The sequence below is a fragment of the Geotrypetes seraphini genome, chromosome 2 (genome assembly GCF_902459505.1).
Source record: "Geotrypetes seraphini chromosome 2, aGeoSer1.1, whole genome shotgun sequence".
Lineage (NCBI taxonomy): Eukaryota > Metazoa > Chordata > Amphibia > Gymnophiona > Dermophiidae > Geotrypetes > Geotrypetes seraphini.
The window spans coordinates 422096064-422117316 of record NC_047085.1 but is presented as its reverse complement, the minus strand read 5'-3'; the positions used below and the strand labels follow the sequence as shown (position 1 = coordinate 422117316).

At 41.4% G+C, this 21253-nt stretch overlaps 1 protein-coding gene across 8 annotated transcripts in view; it reads left to right on the top strand.

Annotated features, from left to right (window-relative positions):
• Window positions 1-21253, top strand: part of AKAP9 (A-kinase anchoring protein 9) — a 409648-nt gene that overhangs the window by 330567 nt on the left and 57828 nt on the right. For all 8 annotated transcript variants that reach the window (XM_033931174.1, XM_033931171.1, XM_033931173.1 and 5 more), the window contains 7 exons: window positions 1193-2257; window positions 5588-5740; window positions 7822-8334; window positions 9874-9937; window positions 10092-10216; window positions 10853-11044; window positions 19313-19495. In XM_033931174.1, the coding sequence (XP_033787065.1) occupies window positions 1193-2257; window positions 5588-5740; window positions 7822-8334; window positions 9874-9937; window positions 10092-10216; window positions 10853-11044; window positions 19313-19495 (2295 nt within the window). The remainder of the gene's footprint in view (window positions 1-1192; window positions 2258-5587; window positions 5741-7821; window positions 8335-9873; window positions 9938-10091; window positions 10217-10852; window positions 11045-19312; window positions 19496-21253) is intronic.

Genomic DNA, 21253 nt, shown 5'->3' with positions numbered 1-21253 from the left:
GCCCTTCTGATGCAACTTCCTGTTTTCTGAAGGACAGAGAGAAAACCCAAGTGCAGGTAGGCTATGAGTGCCTCTGGTGCTACCCATGAAGACTGGAGATGATTTTAAGGCATGCAGAAGAGGGTTGAAATTGCAAGAGCTTAGCGGCACTGGGAAGAGAAGCAAAATATGCTGGATCCTAAATGAATGGAGGTGGCTGGGAGAAGAGAGGGAGAGATGCAGAACAGAGGGAAGAGATATATTTAATCTGTGGTGTAGCCTCGGAGTGGGGGATGACCTTGAGGGTCTGGGCTCCCTCCTTATGGACTCAGGCCCCCTTCAAAGCTGCAGTACCTGTTCAATGGCTGATGGGCTAGCCAAAAACCTTCCAGACAAATCCACTGCTGGTGTTACCCCCTTCCTCCATGTACTTCCTTAGAAGCCAGGAAGTTGGAGGCATGCCTCCAGATACCAATGCAGGCACTCCCCAAACATGCTCAGTTTGTGCTTGAGCTAAGGAAGAATCATCTGGGCATCTAAACAAATGAAAAACATAGAAACTAATGAAAAGTTAAGAGGACTAAAAACTGTTTGTTTGATTTGTAAAGATAAAAAAGAGATGATATACTGCTACTAGCTTACCACAAACCCTGTATTTGTTTACAGAGTGTATATAAAGAGAGTTCTCCCGAAAATGAAAGAGAGAGAAAAAAATATCAAAGGAAAAACTGTGCAAAGCAACTAAAGATCTCTGATTGGACAATTTAAAGAAAAATACTTGAGTAAGAATAATTTAAAATGGCTAAGCAGTGCTGCAGAGAAAGAGAAGAGGGTATTCAGTGTAAAGTGCAAAAGGAGAGAAATTTGGATGGGACAACTTGCGAGATATCTTTAGTGGATGAATATGTGAGATAGGGGAGAAGTTGAGTGAGGAGGAGGTGCCATAATTCATATTAAGAAACTACCTATTGATATGGCAAAAATAAACCAAATTTAGTACTGTGCAGCAAAAAAATTCTATCAAAAGTTCAAAGGACCAGCAAAGCAGGGAAGATAACAATCCTTTCTTGGAAAACATGTATTGAAAGAAAAGATGGTTTTCTTATGTTTATAAAAATGAGTACATTTTATATTTTTACCTACAAGTATTCCAACTGTATTTTATGCCAATGTCCTGTTTTTTTTCTACATTCCTTTTTATTATCTTTTGTAGGTAATTGAGGAAAAAAATGATCTGATAAAAGAACTTGAGGCCCAGACAGAATACCTGAGGAGTGACCAAGAACGCTTAAGGAAAAATAGTGAAGAAGAAATAGAACAACTCAATGAAGTAATTGAAAAACTTCAACAAGAACTGGCAAATATTGAGCAGAAAATCCCAATGGATTTTTCCAGCACACCACTGGAAGCAGACAGTTTGAAACATCAGCTTGATATGGTGACAGCAGAAAAAGAGGTTTTACAGCAAGAGGTCATCCTAACAAAGAATGAACTAGAAGAAACTAGAACAAAAATGAATCTGCTCAAGGAAGAAATAGATACCTTAAAAAATAAACTAGAGTCTGTAACAAAGGGCCACATAGATATAAAAAATGATAATGTGGTAGCAAAAGGGGACATTAATAAAATTGAAATGTTGGAAGAAGCTCTTAGAGATAAGAGTGCTCAGTTCTCAACCTACGAAGCCCTACTGAGGTCTGTGGAAGCAAACACACATGATACAGTCAGCAGCATGGAGATAAAATTACAGGAGCTTCAAGCTGCTAATAAAGGCAAAGATATGGAGTTGAGCCAGTATTACATCCAAATAGAAACATTGAAAGAACAAGCCAAGTCCGAGAGAGACCTGCAGAAGCAGAAACTATTCGAAATGGAAAATGCACTCAGGGAAAACGTAGCTGCAGCTCTTGTAAGTCAAGTCCAGTTGAAAGCTGTTCAGGAGCAAATAAGACTTAGGCAGGTAACAGAGACTGTGTCAATGGATAGTGAAGAACCAATCAAAAGTACACAGATACAAAGTAGAGCTCTTAAAATAGATGAGACAACAGATTCAAAATTATCAGTATTGACCATTAGGCTTTCAGGACTGGAGCATGAGCTAGATGACGTGCATAAGCAACTGGCATTTGAAAAAGAACAAGTTGGTATTGCACAGAAAGAGGCTTTGGATAAAGAAAAGGAATTGTCTGAATTACAGCATGTGCTCAAACAACTAAAGGACAGACAAAAAGAGGAAGTAGAAGAGAAGCTCAGAAAGGAAAAGATGGATACATTTAAGGTAAATATTTCTCTGTGGTGTCAGTATGCCACTTGCATCTGGTACTAAAGTATCAATGCAATGCTAATTTGCAGTTATATTCACCTTTACTTTACTGTTACTTTCAATCTTATGTCTTCTTGATTTATTCTTTTACGGTCAGCCTAACTTATGCAGTGAATATATCCTAAGTTACACCTATTTTATAAATATTATAAAATTACCAATACCTGTTCCCCTCCCCAGCCCCAAACACATTCACTTAGGTAAGAGAAATATACAGTAGTGTTATACAGGTTGGATGCTCATAAGTTAGTGCATATATACCTTAGGTGGCTATAACCAACTATTTCTGTATGTAAAATGCTGTTTTATCCACAGAAATGAGCCCCTGAATTATTGCACCTATTCCATAATGGGGAGAGTGTGGTGCAGTGGTTAAAGCTACCCTCAGCACCCTGAGGTTGTGGGGTCAAGCCTAAGCTGCTCCTTGTGATCCTGGGCAAGTCACTTAATCCCCCCATTGCCCCAGGTATATTAGAGAGATTTTGAGCCCACTGGATCAGACAGGGAAAAATGCTTGAGTGCGTGAATAAACTCTTGTAAAACCGTTCTGAGTTCTCCTGGGAGAACGGTATAGAAAATTAAATAAATAAATTCCCAAGAAGGTTTTTTTCGTTCAATGTAGAAGAAACTCAAGTTGTCCTAAAAAAAAAAAATCAATGACAGAACAAAGTATATTAAGAACATAAGAATTGCCATAATAAATCACACTAAAGGTTCATCACGCACAAGTACCTGGCTGGATCTCAAAAGTAACTAGATTCCATGCTGCTTGCTTATGTTCTTATTGGGATTATTACCGACCTATATGAAGAGATACAGTATAATAGTAGTAAAAAGACCAAATATAAATACAATGAATGAGGTAAACTCAAAATCAGCAAATTAAAACTTAATAACAGGAAACAGTTTCAAAAATATACTTAACAGCACTGAAAGTCAAATAAGAGAGATATAATACAATGTCAGCATAATACTTATGAAATATCTAATAAGCAAACATCAGAACATTCAAATAACATAGATATGAAGCTAATGCTTTTCTACAATATAGCTTATCATATAGCCAAGGGGCCAAGTTCAGATATTAGATGGGGACAAGATGGGTGGTACAGTGACTGTTGAGATAAACAGATGGGAGGCTAAACTCAGGGCAAGTTGTTTATACAGTTAAACAAGATACAGTGGTACCTTGGTTTATGAGCATAATTCGTTCCAGAAGCATGCTCATAATCCAAAGTACTCATATTTCTCAAAGCAACTTTCCCCACAGGCCATAATGGCAATGCTGACCATTCATCCCACAACCCAAAAGGTGCCAAGGAACTGGGAAGAAGTGGCGAGGGGTGGACCAGGGATGTGTACCTGTCGGGTGCTGCAGTGCCGCCTCAAGGAAACGCCTCCTCCGTCCGCCAGCCGCTGGAGAACCCCTGAGCCCATGCAGCGCCACTTCAGGGGGATGCCTCTTCCGTCCGCCGGCCAGCCTTCCATGCCGGGTGCCTTCCGCACCATGTTGGAGAGCCTCTGAGCCCACGCAGCTGAACGCCGTCACACCTGCACATTGCATATGATCACACACAACGTCGATGATTGATGTTGTGCATGATCATATGCAACGTGCAGGTGGGACGGCGCTCGGCTGCGTGGGTTCAGAGGCTCTCCAACATGGTGTGGAAGGCTGGCCGGTGGACGGAAGAGGCATCCCCCTTGAAGCGGCGCTGCCTGCAGCTGTAAGTGCTCGTTTATCGGGGCAACATTCGGTTTGCGAGACAAAAGTTTGCTGAGTGTTTTGCTCGTCTTGCAAAACACTTGCAAACCACGTTACTTGCAAACCGAGGTTTTGACTGTATAAGGAACTGATTTAGTTAGCAAGCTAGTCTTGGTACAGAATGAGTATATAGTCAGTCACCCTCTATATTAAAGGCTTGGTTGAAGAGCCAGTCTTTCACTTTCCTGAAAAAAGGGTATTCTGGAGTTAGACATGCAGTACATACTGTAATTAAGCTGTGTAGACTGTTGCTAGAAGATGTGATCAAGATGACTAACACAATAGAATTCAAAAGAGGTCTGAATAAGTTCCTAGAGGAAAAGTCCATTAAAACATCATCAGCCAGTTGAGACTTGAGAAAGCTATTGTATATCCCTTAAAAAATGCTATGGGAAACTTGGTCTTACGTTTTGGATCTGCCAAGTAGTTGTAACCAAGGACTAGGTCTGGGGTTTGTTTGTTTGTTTTTTGGTGGGAGGTGTTTTTTTTTGGGGGGGGGCTTGCACATAGCACTGTTTTTCATCTGGTATCTAATTATGTAAATGAAGCCCCACAGTGAGTCTGTGAACATGACCCTGCATGTCTCACAGTCCACCCCAGTTTTGTTTCAGACTTGCAACTATTAGTGGCAGGAGGGCTGGTGTGCTAGACCACGGTTGGTTGACTTATTTTCTTATGTCTTCAGTAGCAGTGTACAAGATGCAAGCACTGTTTATTTCAATATTAATGCAGTATGGTGAATATACCACCTTATTACCAACCAGGGGACCCAACACGGTCCATGTTTCGGACAACACCTTCCTCAGGGGTCCGTGGTGGATAAGGTACATACAAACCGCATTGAACGAGTCAAATGTGACGTGGTTTCACCTTTCCTCTGTGCTCCGAGGAAAAGTGAAACAACGTCACATTTGACTCGTTCAATGCGGTTTGTATGTACCTTATCCACCACGGACCCCTGAGGAAGGTGTTTTCCAAAACACGGACCGTGTTGAGTCCCCTGGTGGTAATAAGGTGGTATATTCACCATACTGCATTAATATTGAAATAAACAGTGCTTGCATCTTGTACATGGTCTGCAGTTTTTGTTTTTGTTTCTACTTGCTGTTTGGTTACTGCAGATTCTGTTGGATTTTTTCTTCAGTAGCAGTGTACCTGTAACTCTTCTAGCCTAAAGAATTGAGGCCAGTAATCCAATATAACTGGCTTGCTCCAGATAATGGACTTGTTTCATGATACCTTAAGAACATAAGAATTGCCACTGCTGGGTCAGACTAGTGGTCCTTCGTGCCCAGCAGTCCGCTCCCACGGCAGCCCCTAGGTCAAAGACCAGTGCCCTACCAGAGCCCTACCTGCGTACGTTCCGGTTCAGCAGGAACTTGTCTAACTTTGTCTTCCTCAGTGATAGCTGGTTACAGTCAGCAACTGAAGTTACATGCAGCAAAGATGTGACATTAGGGTTACGATACTACAATAAATATTGAACAGCCAAACTATCTTTTTTGTATTGATACTTTCAGGTAGTTGCAGCATCAGCTGATAGTAAAGGAGAAGGTAGCTGTACAGCCGAATTAGAACTTGAGCTGGAGAAAACTAGAGCCGAGGCTGCATTTGCCAAAGAAGAACTGAATAGCTACAGAGAAAAGGCAGAAAAACTTGAAGACCAGTTATTGGTAAGAGTCCGTACTTTACATTCTCCTTTATTAATCGTATAAATATCTTGCTTGTAAAGTTTTGCACAGTTGTATTTTGAACAGATGTTGAGGATTTGTGCTTTTGTACTTGTATTCCATGCTCTTTAAATAAGATAACTGGCTTCCAGCAAATACTTAACCTATTTGTTCTTATTGTTTGGCCAGGTTTTTAACGGCGTTGCATGCCTAAGTTGCAAAGTTTCTGTGGCTGCAGCTACAACCCCAATTTAGTGTCAATAGAGGTAACATTTAGAAATAAAACCAAACCAAAGGAAATAATGTAATACCTTTTATAATGGACTAAGTCAATGCATTTTAAGATTAGTTTTGAGTTAGTCCAATAAAAAAGGTATTACCTTATTTACTTTGTTTTTGATTTATTTCTAAAGTGATCTAACACTGCCACCACATCATTTCGCTCAAGTGTCAATAGACCCAACTCTGCCTTGCTGCCTGTACTACTGCTCCTGGCCATCTCATAGCATCAGCTGCAGTGCCACTGTATTCTTATGCTTCCCATGAAATCCATGCAAGCCTTAGTTTAAGCACAGGCTCAAGATGTCTATATGCCTTTGCTCCAAGATGTTACCATTAGCTAGTTCTTGTAATCCCACTTTATTCCAGGGGTAGTGGGTTATTTCTCTTTACCTATCAGGAAGTCTCATATTCCAGAGACTTGAATTCCTCCCCTCTCACCTCAGCACTGTCCCCTCAAGAACCAGTTAGTTTCTTTCCTACAAGCCAGGCTGTAGGAGCTTGTCTTTTCTGCTTATGTGTATTTTCTTTCAAATTCAGTATTTTCGTTCATGGTTTTCACCCTCTTGCTGCAGAGGTTCCTTGCTGGGACAGCTCTGACTGCGGGAGATCACAGTTCTTTGAAAAAGTCTGCTTCCAGGAGGTTGTCTGCTTGTCAGTGCACCCTCGGGACAGCGTGCACTATAGATCGGTGCTCTTGGGATTTTTCCCTTTGGGAACTGGCTCACCCCAGGTTCTTCTGCTAATGGGTTGAGCGCAGGCTCCGTGGGTTTGGGGCCAGACTGCATTCCTCCACCACGCATCTGCGCAGCGTGTCTGAGGGTGGCGGAGATTCCCGGCCATGGATGTCTGGCCAGCAGTCCAAAGATTTCAAGTCCAGTTTGCCTGCTCCCTGTAAGCTCAGCAGTGTTTTTCAGTCAGCACATGTCACAATCGGTACAGGCTGACAGCCTGAATCAGTGATTTTGGTGGGGGGGGGGGGGGTCTAAAAAAGTCATGACAATACTCTGCCCTCCCAACACAACCTCCCTTCTCAGAAGCGCAACCCTTCTTCCCATGGTCCCTTCCAGGCCTACCTGTCCAAATCCCTGATGTCTGGTGGTTTTTGAGGCAAGAGTAGTCCTCAGTCACTCCTACCCCTGCCAGCACTGAATTCAAAATAACATCAGCAACCCCTAGCAGTAGTAGCACAAGGCTGCTACTAGGGGTCACCAGTGCCAGTCTGATTCAGTGCTGGCAGAGGCAGAAGAGATTGAGGATTGCTCCTGCCTTTGGAACCTGTGGACACCAAGGATTTAATCAAGGGGGAGGCCTTTAGGAGGGGTGCTTAGAGAAGGAAATCAAAGGAGGGGGGGTGTATTCAGGAGGGAAGGGTGTGCAGAGACATTTGTCATGCACTAGCCTATTTAAGATGCTGCCTGGTAACATTGGACCATGAGCTAAGAGCCTCATGCTCCTAGGCTGACAAAATAATGTCAGTTTGACCTATCCTTATTTTTTCCTGAAGTAATGCAACTTGCAGTGTTCTCTGCAAGCTGCATTATTCAGTTGTCTTAATAATGAGATATTTTGCATGCTATAATGATCCTGGCTACTCTAGCTAGGGTTAGAAATGCCTCCACTCCAGACTACACCCACTTTTGGGCCAGAAGAGACACTTTAACATCTGAGAGTTCAGTTCATGGCCGGAAACAAAACCATAATTGATCAGTTTAAATGGCATGTTTATAAAGAATAAAGCTTCTTTTTGTACTGATTTAGATGAGGGGTTTCCGATACTGTGTTTTGTTTTGTTTTGTTTTAAGGTAAAGGAAGCAAGCATAGCCCAACTTCAGGAAGATCTGCATCGTGTAAAGGAGACTCTAATTCAGGCCGATCAGAAGATGATAAAAAGTGCTACACAAGAAAAGCAGCTAGCAAAACTAGGAGGCAAAACCACTGTAGATGAATTTGACTGTGCTGCTTCCAAAGAGAAGGCTCATCTCCTCAGGCAAAATTCCTCATCCCAGACTGATAAAGCTATGAATGTCTGTACCAGCAACCAGACTTCACAAATTGATGTTAAAGATGCAGAAATTCAAAATGATTTGCCGTTTTTCCCAAATGTCTGCTCTTCAGAGGAGATTGCGGAGGTAATAAGCCAGTACACTGAAAAGATTGAGCAGATGCAGGAGCTGCATGCAGCTGAAATCATGGATATGGAAGCAAGGCACATTACTGAAGCAGAAACGCTGAAGAGAGAGCAGTTTGATGCAGTTCAAGCACTGACAGAAGAGTGTGATGCTTTGAAAGCTGTGATAGAAAGTCTGACAACAAAGGTCTGTGCTTTCTGTAGTCTTTGCAGAATTTTCTACCTTGTTCTCGATATGTGGATCTGTATTGATCCTTAAATGAGCGCCCCCTTTTAGAGGCCCCGTGCTACATAATAAAGGCCATAATCTATATATGACGCCTAAAAAATTGATGCCAACTAGAATGACACTTAGTGCAATTCTATAAAAGGTAAACACGCCTTACAGAATCACACTAAGCGCCAGTGCATGTCACACCTTTAAGGCACACCCATTTAGGCCAAGGGAAACCAGGCCTAAATCCCTGCATCTAACATGTGCACACATCGGGCGTATTCTATAACAGTGCACATAAATTCTAGGAATGCCCATGATCTGCTCTGCTCCTTCACTGGCCATGCCTCCTTTTCAGATTCACACACTAGAACTGGCACACAGCATTTTATGGAATACACAGAACTTTTAATTAATGCTAATTAGTGTCAATTAAGAGATGTTAATTGCCAATTATCAGCACCAATTAGGCTTATTAAACAATTATATGTGCAAATTGACTGTATGCACTGATTTGTGCAACAACACAAGGTGCCATTTACAGATTTGGGGGGTAACAACCTATTCTACAATGGTCTCTATACATCCAGATTCCATTAAGGAATGCTATTGTAGTACGGCATCAGGAAATCAAAAGTACACAGTGCAGGAATTTATTCAATAAAAGTCATAAAAACATCAATAAAATAATCATATACAAAAACTGGTTCTTGTTGTAAGGTGTTCCGGACCCAACATGGTCCGTGTTTCGAAAAACACTTCTTCCTCAGGGGTCCAGGTTGTTAAGTACTTAGAAAAACTCTGTGCAGTATCACAGACAGGAGAGCTCTTCACCTGTTTCACTCGATTTTGTGAATATTTATTGTCATCCATTTGGTTCCTGATAGTCTATGTACAGAACAACCTGGACCCCTGAGGAAGAAGTGTTTTTTGAAACACGGACCATGTTGGGTCCAGTATGCCTTACAAGAACCAGTTTTGGGATATAATTATTTTATTGATGTTTTTATGACTTTTATTGAATAAATTCCTGCACCTTGTACATTCTCTGCAGTTTTGGTTTTTGCATTGCATCTTTACTGCAGTTCCTGTTGGTTTCTTTTTGCTTTGCCTTACGGCAACAGGAAACCTACATGCATATGACTCCAGTCACACCAGCCATAGACTTGGCGTAAATGTGGCAAATGAATGCATAACTGAAGATATTCTGAAAGCTTGTGTCCCTGCCTTTCTTCACCCATGTGGACACTCCTTGCCTTTATGCACAATGCCACTTAAGTGCACTCTTTCAGAGTAGTGCTTAGTAGCCCTGTTACCACTTATGTGTACACTTTTCTGTCAAAATGCTAGTATTTTTTACATTTATGTGCTCAAGTGACATTTAAATGCGGGTGCCCTTTATGTCATATGATACAATATTAATCTGAAGTCACCTTCAAGTAGAATACATATTACAAGACTAATGTTTTCTAGTCAAATAATGCATTTCTGACATTTTTTGTTTTTGTTTAGGGAGTCATAATTCCTGGATTAGCACAAACGAACGCTTCCCAAATCAGAGATGGATATCCCAGTGGTAAGATTAAATTGCTTTAAAACTGATTGAGAAGTTAATTTTCATAAACAGGCTTTGTGTCATATAACACTTTGACAAACTGCAAAGGATTAGCAAGCAAATATTCATTTTTTAATCTTTGTTATAAACAAAAGTGGTTATTTTTCTTCCTCAGGAGATATTGGTTCAGACTGGAATCAAGGAAACTATAGTGCCCCAAGTCAGAAATTTGATATAGTTTCAGAAGATTCAAGAGAAGAAAGCAGGACTTCAGTAGATATGCTTTCAAATAAAATAAAAGTAAGAGGAGAATATTTTTGAGAAAACATGTTATATTCATTGCTTTTTTTGTGATAGTACTGTATTCTGTTTCCATTACTGCTACAAGATATCACCACAAGGTTCAGTTCTTTGTCATCATTTTAATGTTTTGTAGCTCTTTCTACCTTTCTCTCTGAAACTACAAAACTCGCTGAGTGCAGTAGCAGCAAGAATTGCATTTTTAAAAGGCACTGGTCTGTATAGCTCAGAACTACTTATAAATATAATAAAGCCAGCCTCATCTATGAAGACTTATTTGTTTTAGGCTGCTTTTATGACGCAGTAGTTAACTAATATTTATAAAAATGTAAGCCCCTAGAGATATGCCAATTACTGTAACTTTATGATGAAGCCTTAGAGTTATAATGTATTAATTGAGATTGAAAATAGCAGATTGGTTAATCTGCATAAGCTGTAAGGTTTTTTGGGTTTTTAAAAAAAATATTTTATGGATTTTAATGTTCATTGTACACCGCCCTGAATTTTAGATGGAGTAGTGTGGAACTATTTTAAGAAATATACTGTGCTATTGTATGTGCTCTTCACCAGACCCAAAGAATGTTGTTTTTTTTGCTTATGCAGACAAATATTTAAACCAAGTTCTTTATATAATAGGTCTTACTAAATGCAGTCCATCAGGAGGGTGTACAGGTGTTGTCTCTCACTGAGCTGCCCTCTGCTGAAAAAGAAGTGCAGTCAGCAATGCTGGCTTCAAAGTTTTGGCTGGAGGAGAGGAACGTTTTCCTGGGTACTATTGCATCTCTGAAAGATGTGATTGCAAAAATGCAAGTTCACCCACAAGCAGAGGTAATAAAGGCTCCCAATTGATGTATTTATTTTAAAAGTGACAAAGCTTGCAGAAGTCTGGATGGTGGGGGGTGGGGGGGGGTTGTGTTGTAAAATAAAACTGGCAAAACGTATTTTCTTTTTGAAACTAAAAAAGAAAAACTAAACAACCATATAGCTCAGGACATGAGCATTTTAATTGTTGTGTATATTGTATACTAGTATTCTTCTAAAAACTAGTTCCTTTTTTCCCCCCAAGGCTTCCCATCACAAACCTATGACAGAAGTTGTTTAGTATAAAATCTACATTTGGTCCTTTTAATGAAGAGTAGTGTCTTAACTAATAAAAGCGAGCATTGAAAACCTAACCTCATGCTCAGGCATGGCTGGGGTATTTTTTGTTAGTGTATATACCTCAAAACAGTTTACAAATTCCAAATAATACAAGAAACAATAAAACACAACCATTCTATGCAGTACCATCAATTAAGAACTAGAAACACAAAATCATGCTATCAGTAAGATAAAAATATGATAAGAACAAAGAAAACTAGAATACCAGAAACATATAGGAGTGAGATCCATTTCATCTAGCGGTGGCCCAGCACTATACGAAGCTTACAACAAGAAATATGTCTTGAGACAATCCTTGAATTTGGGAAAATAGGATTCTAGCCATGGATACTGAAGGATTGAGTTCCAAAATAAAGGGGCCAGACATAAAACATGGAATGTTACCTGTGCTTTAGACATGCTCAGGAAGGATTTAGTAGAGATAGTATTTAGCATTTTGTGAACATAAAGTACAGGCTGGGGGATTTAGGGAACAGGCATAGTCTGCAATTGTTTGAGAGTAGATAAAGTTAGCCGATTGTCAGAGCATTGTGGTAATCCATATAATTGATTATTCTGTTACGTCCTTTCCAGATTCCAGACGCTAGGTATTTAATCCCAACCTACAATTCAGGAGTTTCAGAAATCCAACATTTATCTGAGCATTTGATCCACCACCTTAGCCTGAGAGCTAGAGAACATACGTATCCAGTTACAATTTCTGCAAGCAATATGTGCGGAAGTCTTTTGCAGTTGCTCTGCTTCTTTTTGTTGTTTTTTTCACTTTGTTTCTCAGTGGCTTCAGTGCCTTGAAACTCCTTCTTGGTGATCCCCTGTCAGAGGAAAGGACTCAGTTCTGCGGTGCCGGACATCTGCTTCGCAGAGAAACTCTGGTGGATCTGTGGAGCCAGCCTGCTGTATGCCACCCTTACTAAACTTGGGGCCCCTTCCCCTGGGAGTTTGTTAGCCCGCTGACCTTGTCACGGGTTTTAAGCGCAGGCTGTATGAGTCTGGAGTGAAACCCATCCGGGTTTCAAGGCGCAGGCTGTCCTTACCACCCCTGACTGCTTGGCGAGGATCCGTGGGGACAGAGGTCATAGATGGTGTCTGGCCGACTGGCAGTCCAAAGATCAACTCTAGCCGTTTGGAGAAGTTTCTGAGGCAGAAAATCCTTTCCTTCCATTCAGCTGCTGTTAAAATTGCTGACAGGCAAGGCACTGCAGAACTGTGAGTAAACCTCCATTATTTCCTATGAGAACTTCTGAGGTGGCTTGCTGATCGCATTTAAAATCTTTTTCACAGTTTCTGAGGGTAGAGTTCAGATCTCCAGACCCCAAATAGCTATTTTTTATTTTGGGGTTTTGTTTATTTTTGCTGGTTTTGGTGTGAATTCGCTGGCAGTGGCCATCTTGGATTTTTATTGATCTTTTTTTCAAAGTTTTATTTCGGCCTGAATACCCTTCAATTTGTTTGAAAATGGTTTGGGATGGACTCCCCAGCCTCTAATCTGCTGAATGTGTGCATTGATTGCACCAGATTGGTACCGGATCACCGACCTTATACTGCATGCCATAGCACACAGGGAGAGGGAGCTTCAGAATTTGCCTTCTCTATGTTTTCTGTGGTTGGGGAGCCGGCCTGGGTCCATGACTTCAGAAAAAAATATCGCCCAGTGGTCCTTCTAGGGTCTGATGCAAAATACCTGGGTTTCGAGTCTGGGGATTCTTTTGGTGAGGTGCATGTGCCTCAACAGCTCCCTGCAATGGTTGCGGGGTTGTGACTTTTCACCAAAATTTATTCAGCTTCTCTGGAAAGCGTATTCTGTGGACCCTGCTTGTTCAACACGGCCAGCAGGCACTTCGGGACCTTCTCAACCTGCTGCGCCATGGCAGAGCTTCCTGTTTGGGAACCCTCTTGTCCTGTGGTAGCAGACCTGAATGCAGCAGTTGCCATTCAGACATTATGCCTCTGCTATCTCCTGGCACTGCTTCTATTTTGGATCTGGCTGATTCTCTTGCTGGAAATAGTCATCTCTGCTGCCCTGAGAGTCCAGATTTGGGTGATGACCCTTCTGTACGCAGACTTTTTAATTATGGTTCTGTCCATCTTTTCATTGCTGATGTTCTAAAAGAGCTCAAATTGGATCCTCCACCTGCCACTTCTCAGGTTCAGTCATAGACTGCTCTAATATGCTGTCCTCCTTTTTTCCATCCCATCTACAGCTTCTTGGGTTGGTTGCTTAGCAGTGGAACTCTCTAGAGAGCTCTTTCAAGCCCTCTAAAGCTATGTCTAAGTTTTATCCACTGGCACCTGATTTTCAGCAAGTTTTTGAACAATCTAAAGTGGATTCCGCATTAGTGCAGGTTATCAGGTGCACACCTCTCCGTAGTGATGCTTAAGGATTCTCAGAATCACAGGGTGGACATTATGTTGAAAAAGCTTTTTGAAATGGTATCTTTGGGTATCAAAGCGGCAGTGGCAGCTGTTTCCTTTACGGCTCAAGCCTATCATTCCAGATTGCGTGGTACGTACTTGCCTGTCCTCTGCTTCTAATGGATGGTGTGGATTATGTGGTGGATGCCCTTTATGATATCCAAGTTCTTAGAAAGGTCTCTGCTCTTTGAATCCATCATTGGGTTGGGGACACTGCCTCAAAGGCTACCTTGAAAGGACTTCCTTTTAAGGATCAGCTTCTTTTTAGTAAAGCTCTGGATGACCTCAGGACCTGTGTTGCTGAGCACCACCCTAAGTCTCTTCCCGTGGACAGGTCTCGGCAGTCAGTGGGAAGGGATCGTAATAATTTTCATTCCTCCTGCAGGTTTCATCAGGGCTCCACGGGATCTTCTTCTTAGAGATATTCCCAGGGCTACCACCCTCATTATAGCAGTTCCAATTCCAGGCGGTCTCAGGTTCTCATGGAGCTGCTCCTAAGAAGCCCCAATAACACCAGAAGTCAGGCGGTGCTTCTTCATATCAGAGATTGCCTTTCTCAGTTTTATCTCGTGTTTCATTGGATCAATAGGTGCTAGACATCATTTGGAAGGGGCACAAGATAGACTTCTTTTGCCTGCCTCTGGATCTGTTTTTGGACTCTCCAGCAGGTCAGCCAGAAAAAGAGTCCCAAGTCCGCGCTACTGTTCAACACCTCTTAGACATCAGAGCGATAGAACCATTTCCAGAACACGAATTGGGCTTAAGCAGATGCTCCTTATACTTCATCGTGCCAAAGGCTCAGAAGACTGGAGGCCCATTCTGGATCTAAAGTCGATCAACCACTTCTTGCAGATTCCTAATTTCCTTATGGAGACAGTGCGCACAGTCACAGCAGCTGTCTCTCCAGGAGAGTTTCTAGCATTCTTGGATCTCACGGAGGCTTACCTCCATATTCCAATCTACATGGTGCATCACATTTTTCTGTGTTCCAGTGTTCTAAAACAGCATTTCCGGTTCACTGCACTGCCCTTTGACCTCATGACGGTGCCTCGCACTTTCACCAAGGTGATAGTAGTTGTGATGACCTTTCTCTGCCTGCAGGAGATCCACAACCATCCTTACTTGAATGATTGGTTGATCCGAGTGCCGTCTCATCCAGAGTGTGAAAGTGCAATGGAGACGGTGGTGTCTCTATTGCAGGCATTAGAGTAGATTGTCAGCTTCAAGAAGAGCAACTAGATGCCTTCCCAGTCCCTGGAGTATCTGGATCTTCTCTTCAACACCAGGCAGGGTCATTTGTTTCTTCCCTAGGCACGCAGAAATTTCAAAAGCAGATCAGAGCTCTTCTGGATTGTCCGGCTTCCACGGCCTGGCTTTATCTTCAAGTTCTGGGATCCATGGCAGCCTCCTTGCAAGCTGTCCCCTGGGCCCGAACTCACATGTGCCTGTTACAGGAGTCCCTCCTCTATCAGTGGTCTCCGCAGTGTCTCCCCCTTCAGATGCCACTCCCCTGGATGGAGCCAGCTCACAGCAGCTTGAACTGGTGGCTTCAGGGAGAGGCTCTCCACCAGGGCAGGCTTCTTCAGATATCAGAATGGATGACTCTTATGACTGATGCCAGCCTATCAGATTGGGGTGCTCACTGCTAGGACCGCTACATTCAGGGGCAGTGGACTCCTGGTCAAAAACATCGGTTGATCAATCGTCTGGAGCTCAGGGCAATTCAGCAAGCATTACTCGCTCTCCAGCCCCTTCTGGAAGGAAAAGCAGTGTGGGTCTTTTCCGACGTAAATTGTCAAGGGGGGACAAGAAGCGCTTCCTTGTGACAGGAGGCTCACATTCTGTTTCGCTGGGTAGAAGCTCATCTTTTGTCTCTCTCAGCAGCCCATGTGGCCGAAATCGACAACATTCAGGCACACTTCCTCAGCCAACAGATCCTGGACCTGGGAGAATGGTCCTTCTCGCAGAAGGTGTTCCATCTGATTGTGCAGCACTGGGGTCAGCCTCAGCTGAACTTGATGCCTTCAGCAGAGAACTTGAAGTCCAGTCACATTTTCAGTCGATGAACACAAAAGCCTAGGGCTGGATGCGGAAGCACATCCTAGGGCTGGACGGAGCGCAGAAGCCTGGGGCTGGACGCCTTGGCTCAGGCCTGGCCAGTTCACGTGTTTCTGTATGTGTTCTCTTCGTGGCTTCTAGTTGGTCAGGTCATCCGCTAGATAGCAGCGCATCCCAGCCTAGCGATTCTAGTAGCTCCAGATTGGCCTCGTCACCTTTGATATGTGGATCTCATCCATCTTCAACAGGATGAAAAGCTCCAACTACCTCTTCATTGATGCCTTCTCAGTCAGGGGCCAGTGCACATGGAGAACCCATGGCACTTTGGTCTTACAGCATGGCTTTTGAACACTCATTCTTGACAAAGCGTGGTTATTTGAAGGGGGTTATCTAAACTCTTTTGTGCTCTAAAAAAACCTTCTACGATGACTTCTTATGCCAAAACCTGGAAGGCTTTCCAACAGTGGTGTGCTAAGGATCAGGTGGAGCTGAGAGGACTCCCATTTCGATAGTCCTGCCTTTTCTTCAGGAGGGCCTAGACAAAGGTCTGGCAGTGGCCACCCTTAAAGTTCAGGTGGCAGGCCTTTCATGTTTTTGAGTGTGCAGAGGTGCTAGTTCGCTTACTGCTCATCCGAACGTGACCAGATTTATGAGAGGGGCGCTTCATTTGTGTCCTCCTTTGCGTCTTCCTTTCCCTTCATGGAATCTTTACATCGTTTTGCAGGGCCTTGGTGAGGCCCCATTCGAACCACTGAAGGATCTTCTCTTCTGGATCTAACGATCTAAACTGTCTGTATGGTTGCCATTGTCTCGGCACGACGTATATCGGAGCTTCAGGCTCTTTCATGCATGGAACTTTTTCTCTATATTATGGACGCAGGAGTTCTCCGTACTGTACCTTCCTTTCTGCCGAAGGTGGTATCAGCCTTCCATGTCAACCAGGAGGTTCGATTGCCAGCATTTCATCCTACAGGTTCAGAGCGCAAAGATCAAATCTTATGCAAGTTGGATGTACGGAGAATCTTGCTCCACTATTTGGAGAGGACTAATGATTTCAGGCTATCTGATCACCTTTTTATCCTGACTGCTGCACCTCTCCTTGGGAGGCCAGCATCCAAGTTTTCAATCGCTTGATAGATTTGAATGGTCATTTCCGCGACTTACATTGCCCGCAGCAAGCAGCCGCCGATTTCACTTAAAGTACATTCGACTAGAAGTATGGCTGTGTCATGGGCGGAGTCTCACGCTATTCATCCTGATGAAATTTGCAGGGCGGCTACTTGGTCCTCTCTTCATACTTGTACCCGGTTTTACTGAGTGGATGTGGCGGCTCATTCTGCTGCTGCTTTTGGAACCTCGGTGTTGAGGGCAGGCTCTTCTGTCCCTCCCTAGCTGTTACCATTTCTTTGGTACGTGACCTAGCATATGGAATCCGGAAGGGACGTAAGAGAATGGAAGATTAGGTTTCTACCTTCAATAATCTTCTTTCTGTTAGTCCCAATAGGATTCCGTACAACCTGTCCTCTCTGTATATACTCAGTTGTTTGAAATAGCCTGCTTTTTCTGCCTCAGCTATTCTCCTAACAGGCTTTTTTAGCCAGTTGCCAGATCCTGTGAACAGTTTTCTGTGAGCATGCACATTACTGAAGGTTTTTCTAGGGGTGCTCGTTGCACTAGCAGGTTAGTTCTACATTGTTCCTCAATGATTTTATGAGTTGCCTTTGTGCCTGTTTATTACTTGTTCATGTTTTGCAGAGCAGCCCAGTTCAAGATTTGTTTGTGTTGCTGGAGATCTTCCCCTGAACCCCCCCTTGTCATGGATTTGTTCAGGTATGTTACTTGGCTTTGGGACTTAATTGCATATGTTCTCTAGGTTTCAGGCTAAGTGGGTGGATCATGTGCTCAGAAAAGTGTTGGATTCTGCAACTCCTGGATTGTAAGTTGGGATTGAACATCTAGCATATGGAATCCTACAGGGACTAACAGAAAGAAGATTATTGAAGGTAGAAATCTAATCTTCCGTTAACCCATGGGCTAAATAAAGAACATTGTTCATTATTCTCTAGAAAAGGCTCTAACAGAGATTTACCCATCAAATGATGATCAGAGATTCAGTTGGTATCCCAGGATAGACAGTGAGAAAGTTATCAGAAGATTGCCAAAAAATCCAAAGGAGGAGTATCTGGTGTCAGGGAGCAACTAATAACCTACATAGCCTGAGTTTTAGATGAATTGTGTAGCAGGTGATTGGCCTTAAGCCAATTAGTGATTCTGTTCAGACAGTTGTGGAAAGAAGGGAGAAAGAAAGGAAGTAAACATAAATCACCAGATGGATGACATCACTGAAGTAATGAGCACTAACAGCTTGAGTTTAATTAAGGGGAGCAAGTGAAGGATGTTAGAGAGACAGTTTTATAAAAGTTTATTTTCACAGGGATTGCATAGTTTTACCTGTGGGAATGCTTTTGAATATGACTCTATGTACGATATATGATTTCATTTCCAAATATAGTTTATGGTCTTAGTTCTGATGCTAAAAGTAGCCCTTGTTAGATTGTGCAGGACTGCATTGTGAAAATGAGTTAGAAAAGGTGGAGAGCTATAATAGTGAACAGAAAATAAATGTTAGAGCAAAGGTCAAAAACTGTGTATTTTATTTTATTTTTTTTATTTATCAATTTTAAACATTATCATTTATACAAATAATAATTCAAGGAGCGAAGAAATAAATAAAAGAATAACACAATTTTACAGATATTAAGACTTAGTCTTCCATTACTATAAATCTCCTCTAGTCCACATTACGGGAGGATATCCCTGAACTTGACATAAGAAATTTGTATTATATCCCACAGAAAAAGAAAGTTTCGGCAGAATTGGGAGTAGACCAGTTGGAACAGATAGAATTTGATTCAACAGGTTTCTTGGAAGATTCACAAGATATAATCCAAACTAGGTCTACTCTATTAGTAACTTGTGCAAGGGAATTAGATAAATCTTTAATTATGAAAGCTTATTTTCAAAATAAGCAAGCGAAGTTTTGTGGATACAATGTATTAATATTTCCAGATGTAGTTCAGGCAACACAATTGAGAAGAAAAGCATTTTTGAATTTAAAATCAAGGTTGTTAGCCTTAGGAGCTACATTTTATTTAAAATTCCCATGTAAATGTCTAGTGAAATTTAAGGAATGCGATTATGTATTCTGGGATTCTATGCAGTTGGAACAGTTTTTACAGCTTCATGAAACTAATAAGTAGTTCCCACTTGAATTAATTATAATTGGAGTTTAGTAGAATTTTGCACTGTAAATTGGATCTTAGTTTAAGATCTTGAAAATATATGTTATTTTATTTCTCATGTCAAGTTCAGGGATGTCCTCCTGTGTATTTTAAGCAATATTGTGTCAGAATGTTTTTACATAAATGTATTGTTTTAAGTATGCAAATATTTCAATCCTTATAGGAAAGTACTGAATTATCAATACATGTCCAGGACTGGCGAGGTGAACTGCTTGATGCTGTTCAGGAAGTCTTTCTAAAGGAAGCAAATGTCTTGCGAGCAGCATTTCATACACAGCTGGCGTCTTTGGGTACCACAGAGGCAGTGGTATTGGTAAGCCAGTTGGAAGATAGAGTGCAAGAACAGGTAAATCTTTAGAAAAGATGGCAAACATTCCTTGGTTTGGGATGAAATTAGATGAGTATAACTTATTTAGGAAAAATAATACAGTGTAACCTACTTAATATATCTTTTTAATAAAATATTATGGGCTCTAGCGTTTTTAGCGTGCGCTAAAATGCCCTGCACGCTAGCCGCTACCGCCTCCTTTTAAGCAGGTGGTAATTTTTCAGCTAGTGCATGCGCTAAAAACGCTAGCGCACCTTTGGAAAAGGAGCCCCATGTGTTTCATAAAACGTTTTGGTACATTTTTTTGTACATTTTTGGTAACATTAAAAGTACAAACTTTAACAAATATAAACTAAGAAATAAATTTTGGCTTAACTAGCTCAAGTCCTCTATTATTAGGATCCAAGAAGTAAGTAGCGAGAACTAAAGAAATACAAAAACATGTAATAAGGCTTAATAATGACTGTTGAGTTAAGAGAGAGAGAGAGTCATACATTTAAATCTAAGAGCTTACAGTTTTTCTCCACCTAGACGAGATAGTGCCAAAAAGGGTGTCTTAGGTAAAATGTAGCCCCCATAGAGATGACCCCCTGGTTTTAAAAGAAGAAATTCACGACAATGCCTTTGCATCTCTCATGAGAGGTCAGGAAACATTTGTATTTTGAGTCCCAAAAAGTCCTTCAACCGATTTTTAAAGAAAAGTCTCAAAATCCAGAATTTATCTATGGAAAGCGCTAAAGTAAGAATCAATGTGGAGGATGTTACGTCCTCCTTGTCTGATGTCTCCAATTATTTTGTCACATCCAATGGCTCTTGTTCCTCTATCTTTTGTTGCTGATTTTTCCTATCAGAAAGGTAGTGTACTTGTGAAAATGGAGGTAAATTTTCCTCGGACACTTCCAATATTTCAATTAGGTATCTTTTTTAACATTTCCCTAGGAGTTACTGAAGCACTCCTAGGGAAATTAATTAATCTTAAGTTATTACGGGCATTATTCTCAAGTGATTCCACCTTCTGAGATTCATATTGTCCTTAATCAATGTCTCTTGGATTAATTTTGAAGAATTAATTTCTTGTTCCACCTTTTCCAATGAAGATTTGGAGAGTCACATCCTGTATCTTTTTTTTTTTTTTTCCAATTCTTTATTCATTTTTTCATCATATATCAAGTATACAATATTACATCAATTGAACTTATACACATCACTTGAATTTCTTCATATTAACATCTTAAATACATAAATTTATTCCCTCCACCACCCACCCTTCCCACAGATATTGTAATCAAAAATATCATAAAAACATTACATTCATAAATATTGATTAAACCTTTAATATAACTATATAACATCCCTTCCCCTAATTATAAATGTACTTTCAATGTAAAAAGGCATCTAATCATTACAATAAGTTATCAATGGTCCCCATCCTGTTTCAAATTATTTAATTATTTTTTATGTTCTATTAGTTTCCCCTCAATATATTTAAAGTTGGAACTTATGGCCTTCCCTAAGTTAGCCACAAGATCCCATATCGAATCTAGAGTCACCTCCGTTGGCCTTTCAATAAGAATCTGTTCTTTTTTAGTTAAAAAGAGCTCACTGTCATAAGAATCCTCTTGGCACTGCTCTCTCTGTTCCAGACCACTCCTTGAAGATGAACCAGCCCCGGTATCTTCTGTGGGAGTTCCCTGGTTAGAGACACCCACCTCCAAACTCTCAGCTGAAAATACGCTGGCCTTGGGTGAGAGAAATACCTCACCTGCGGGGTTTCCT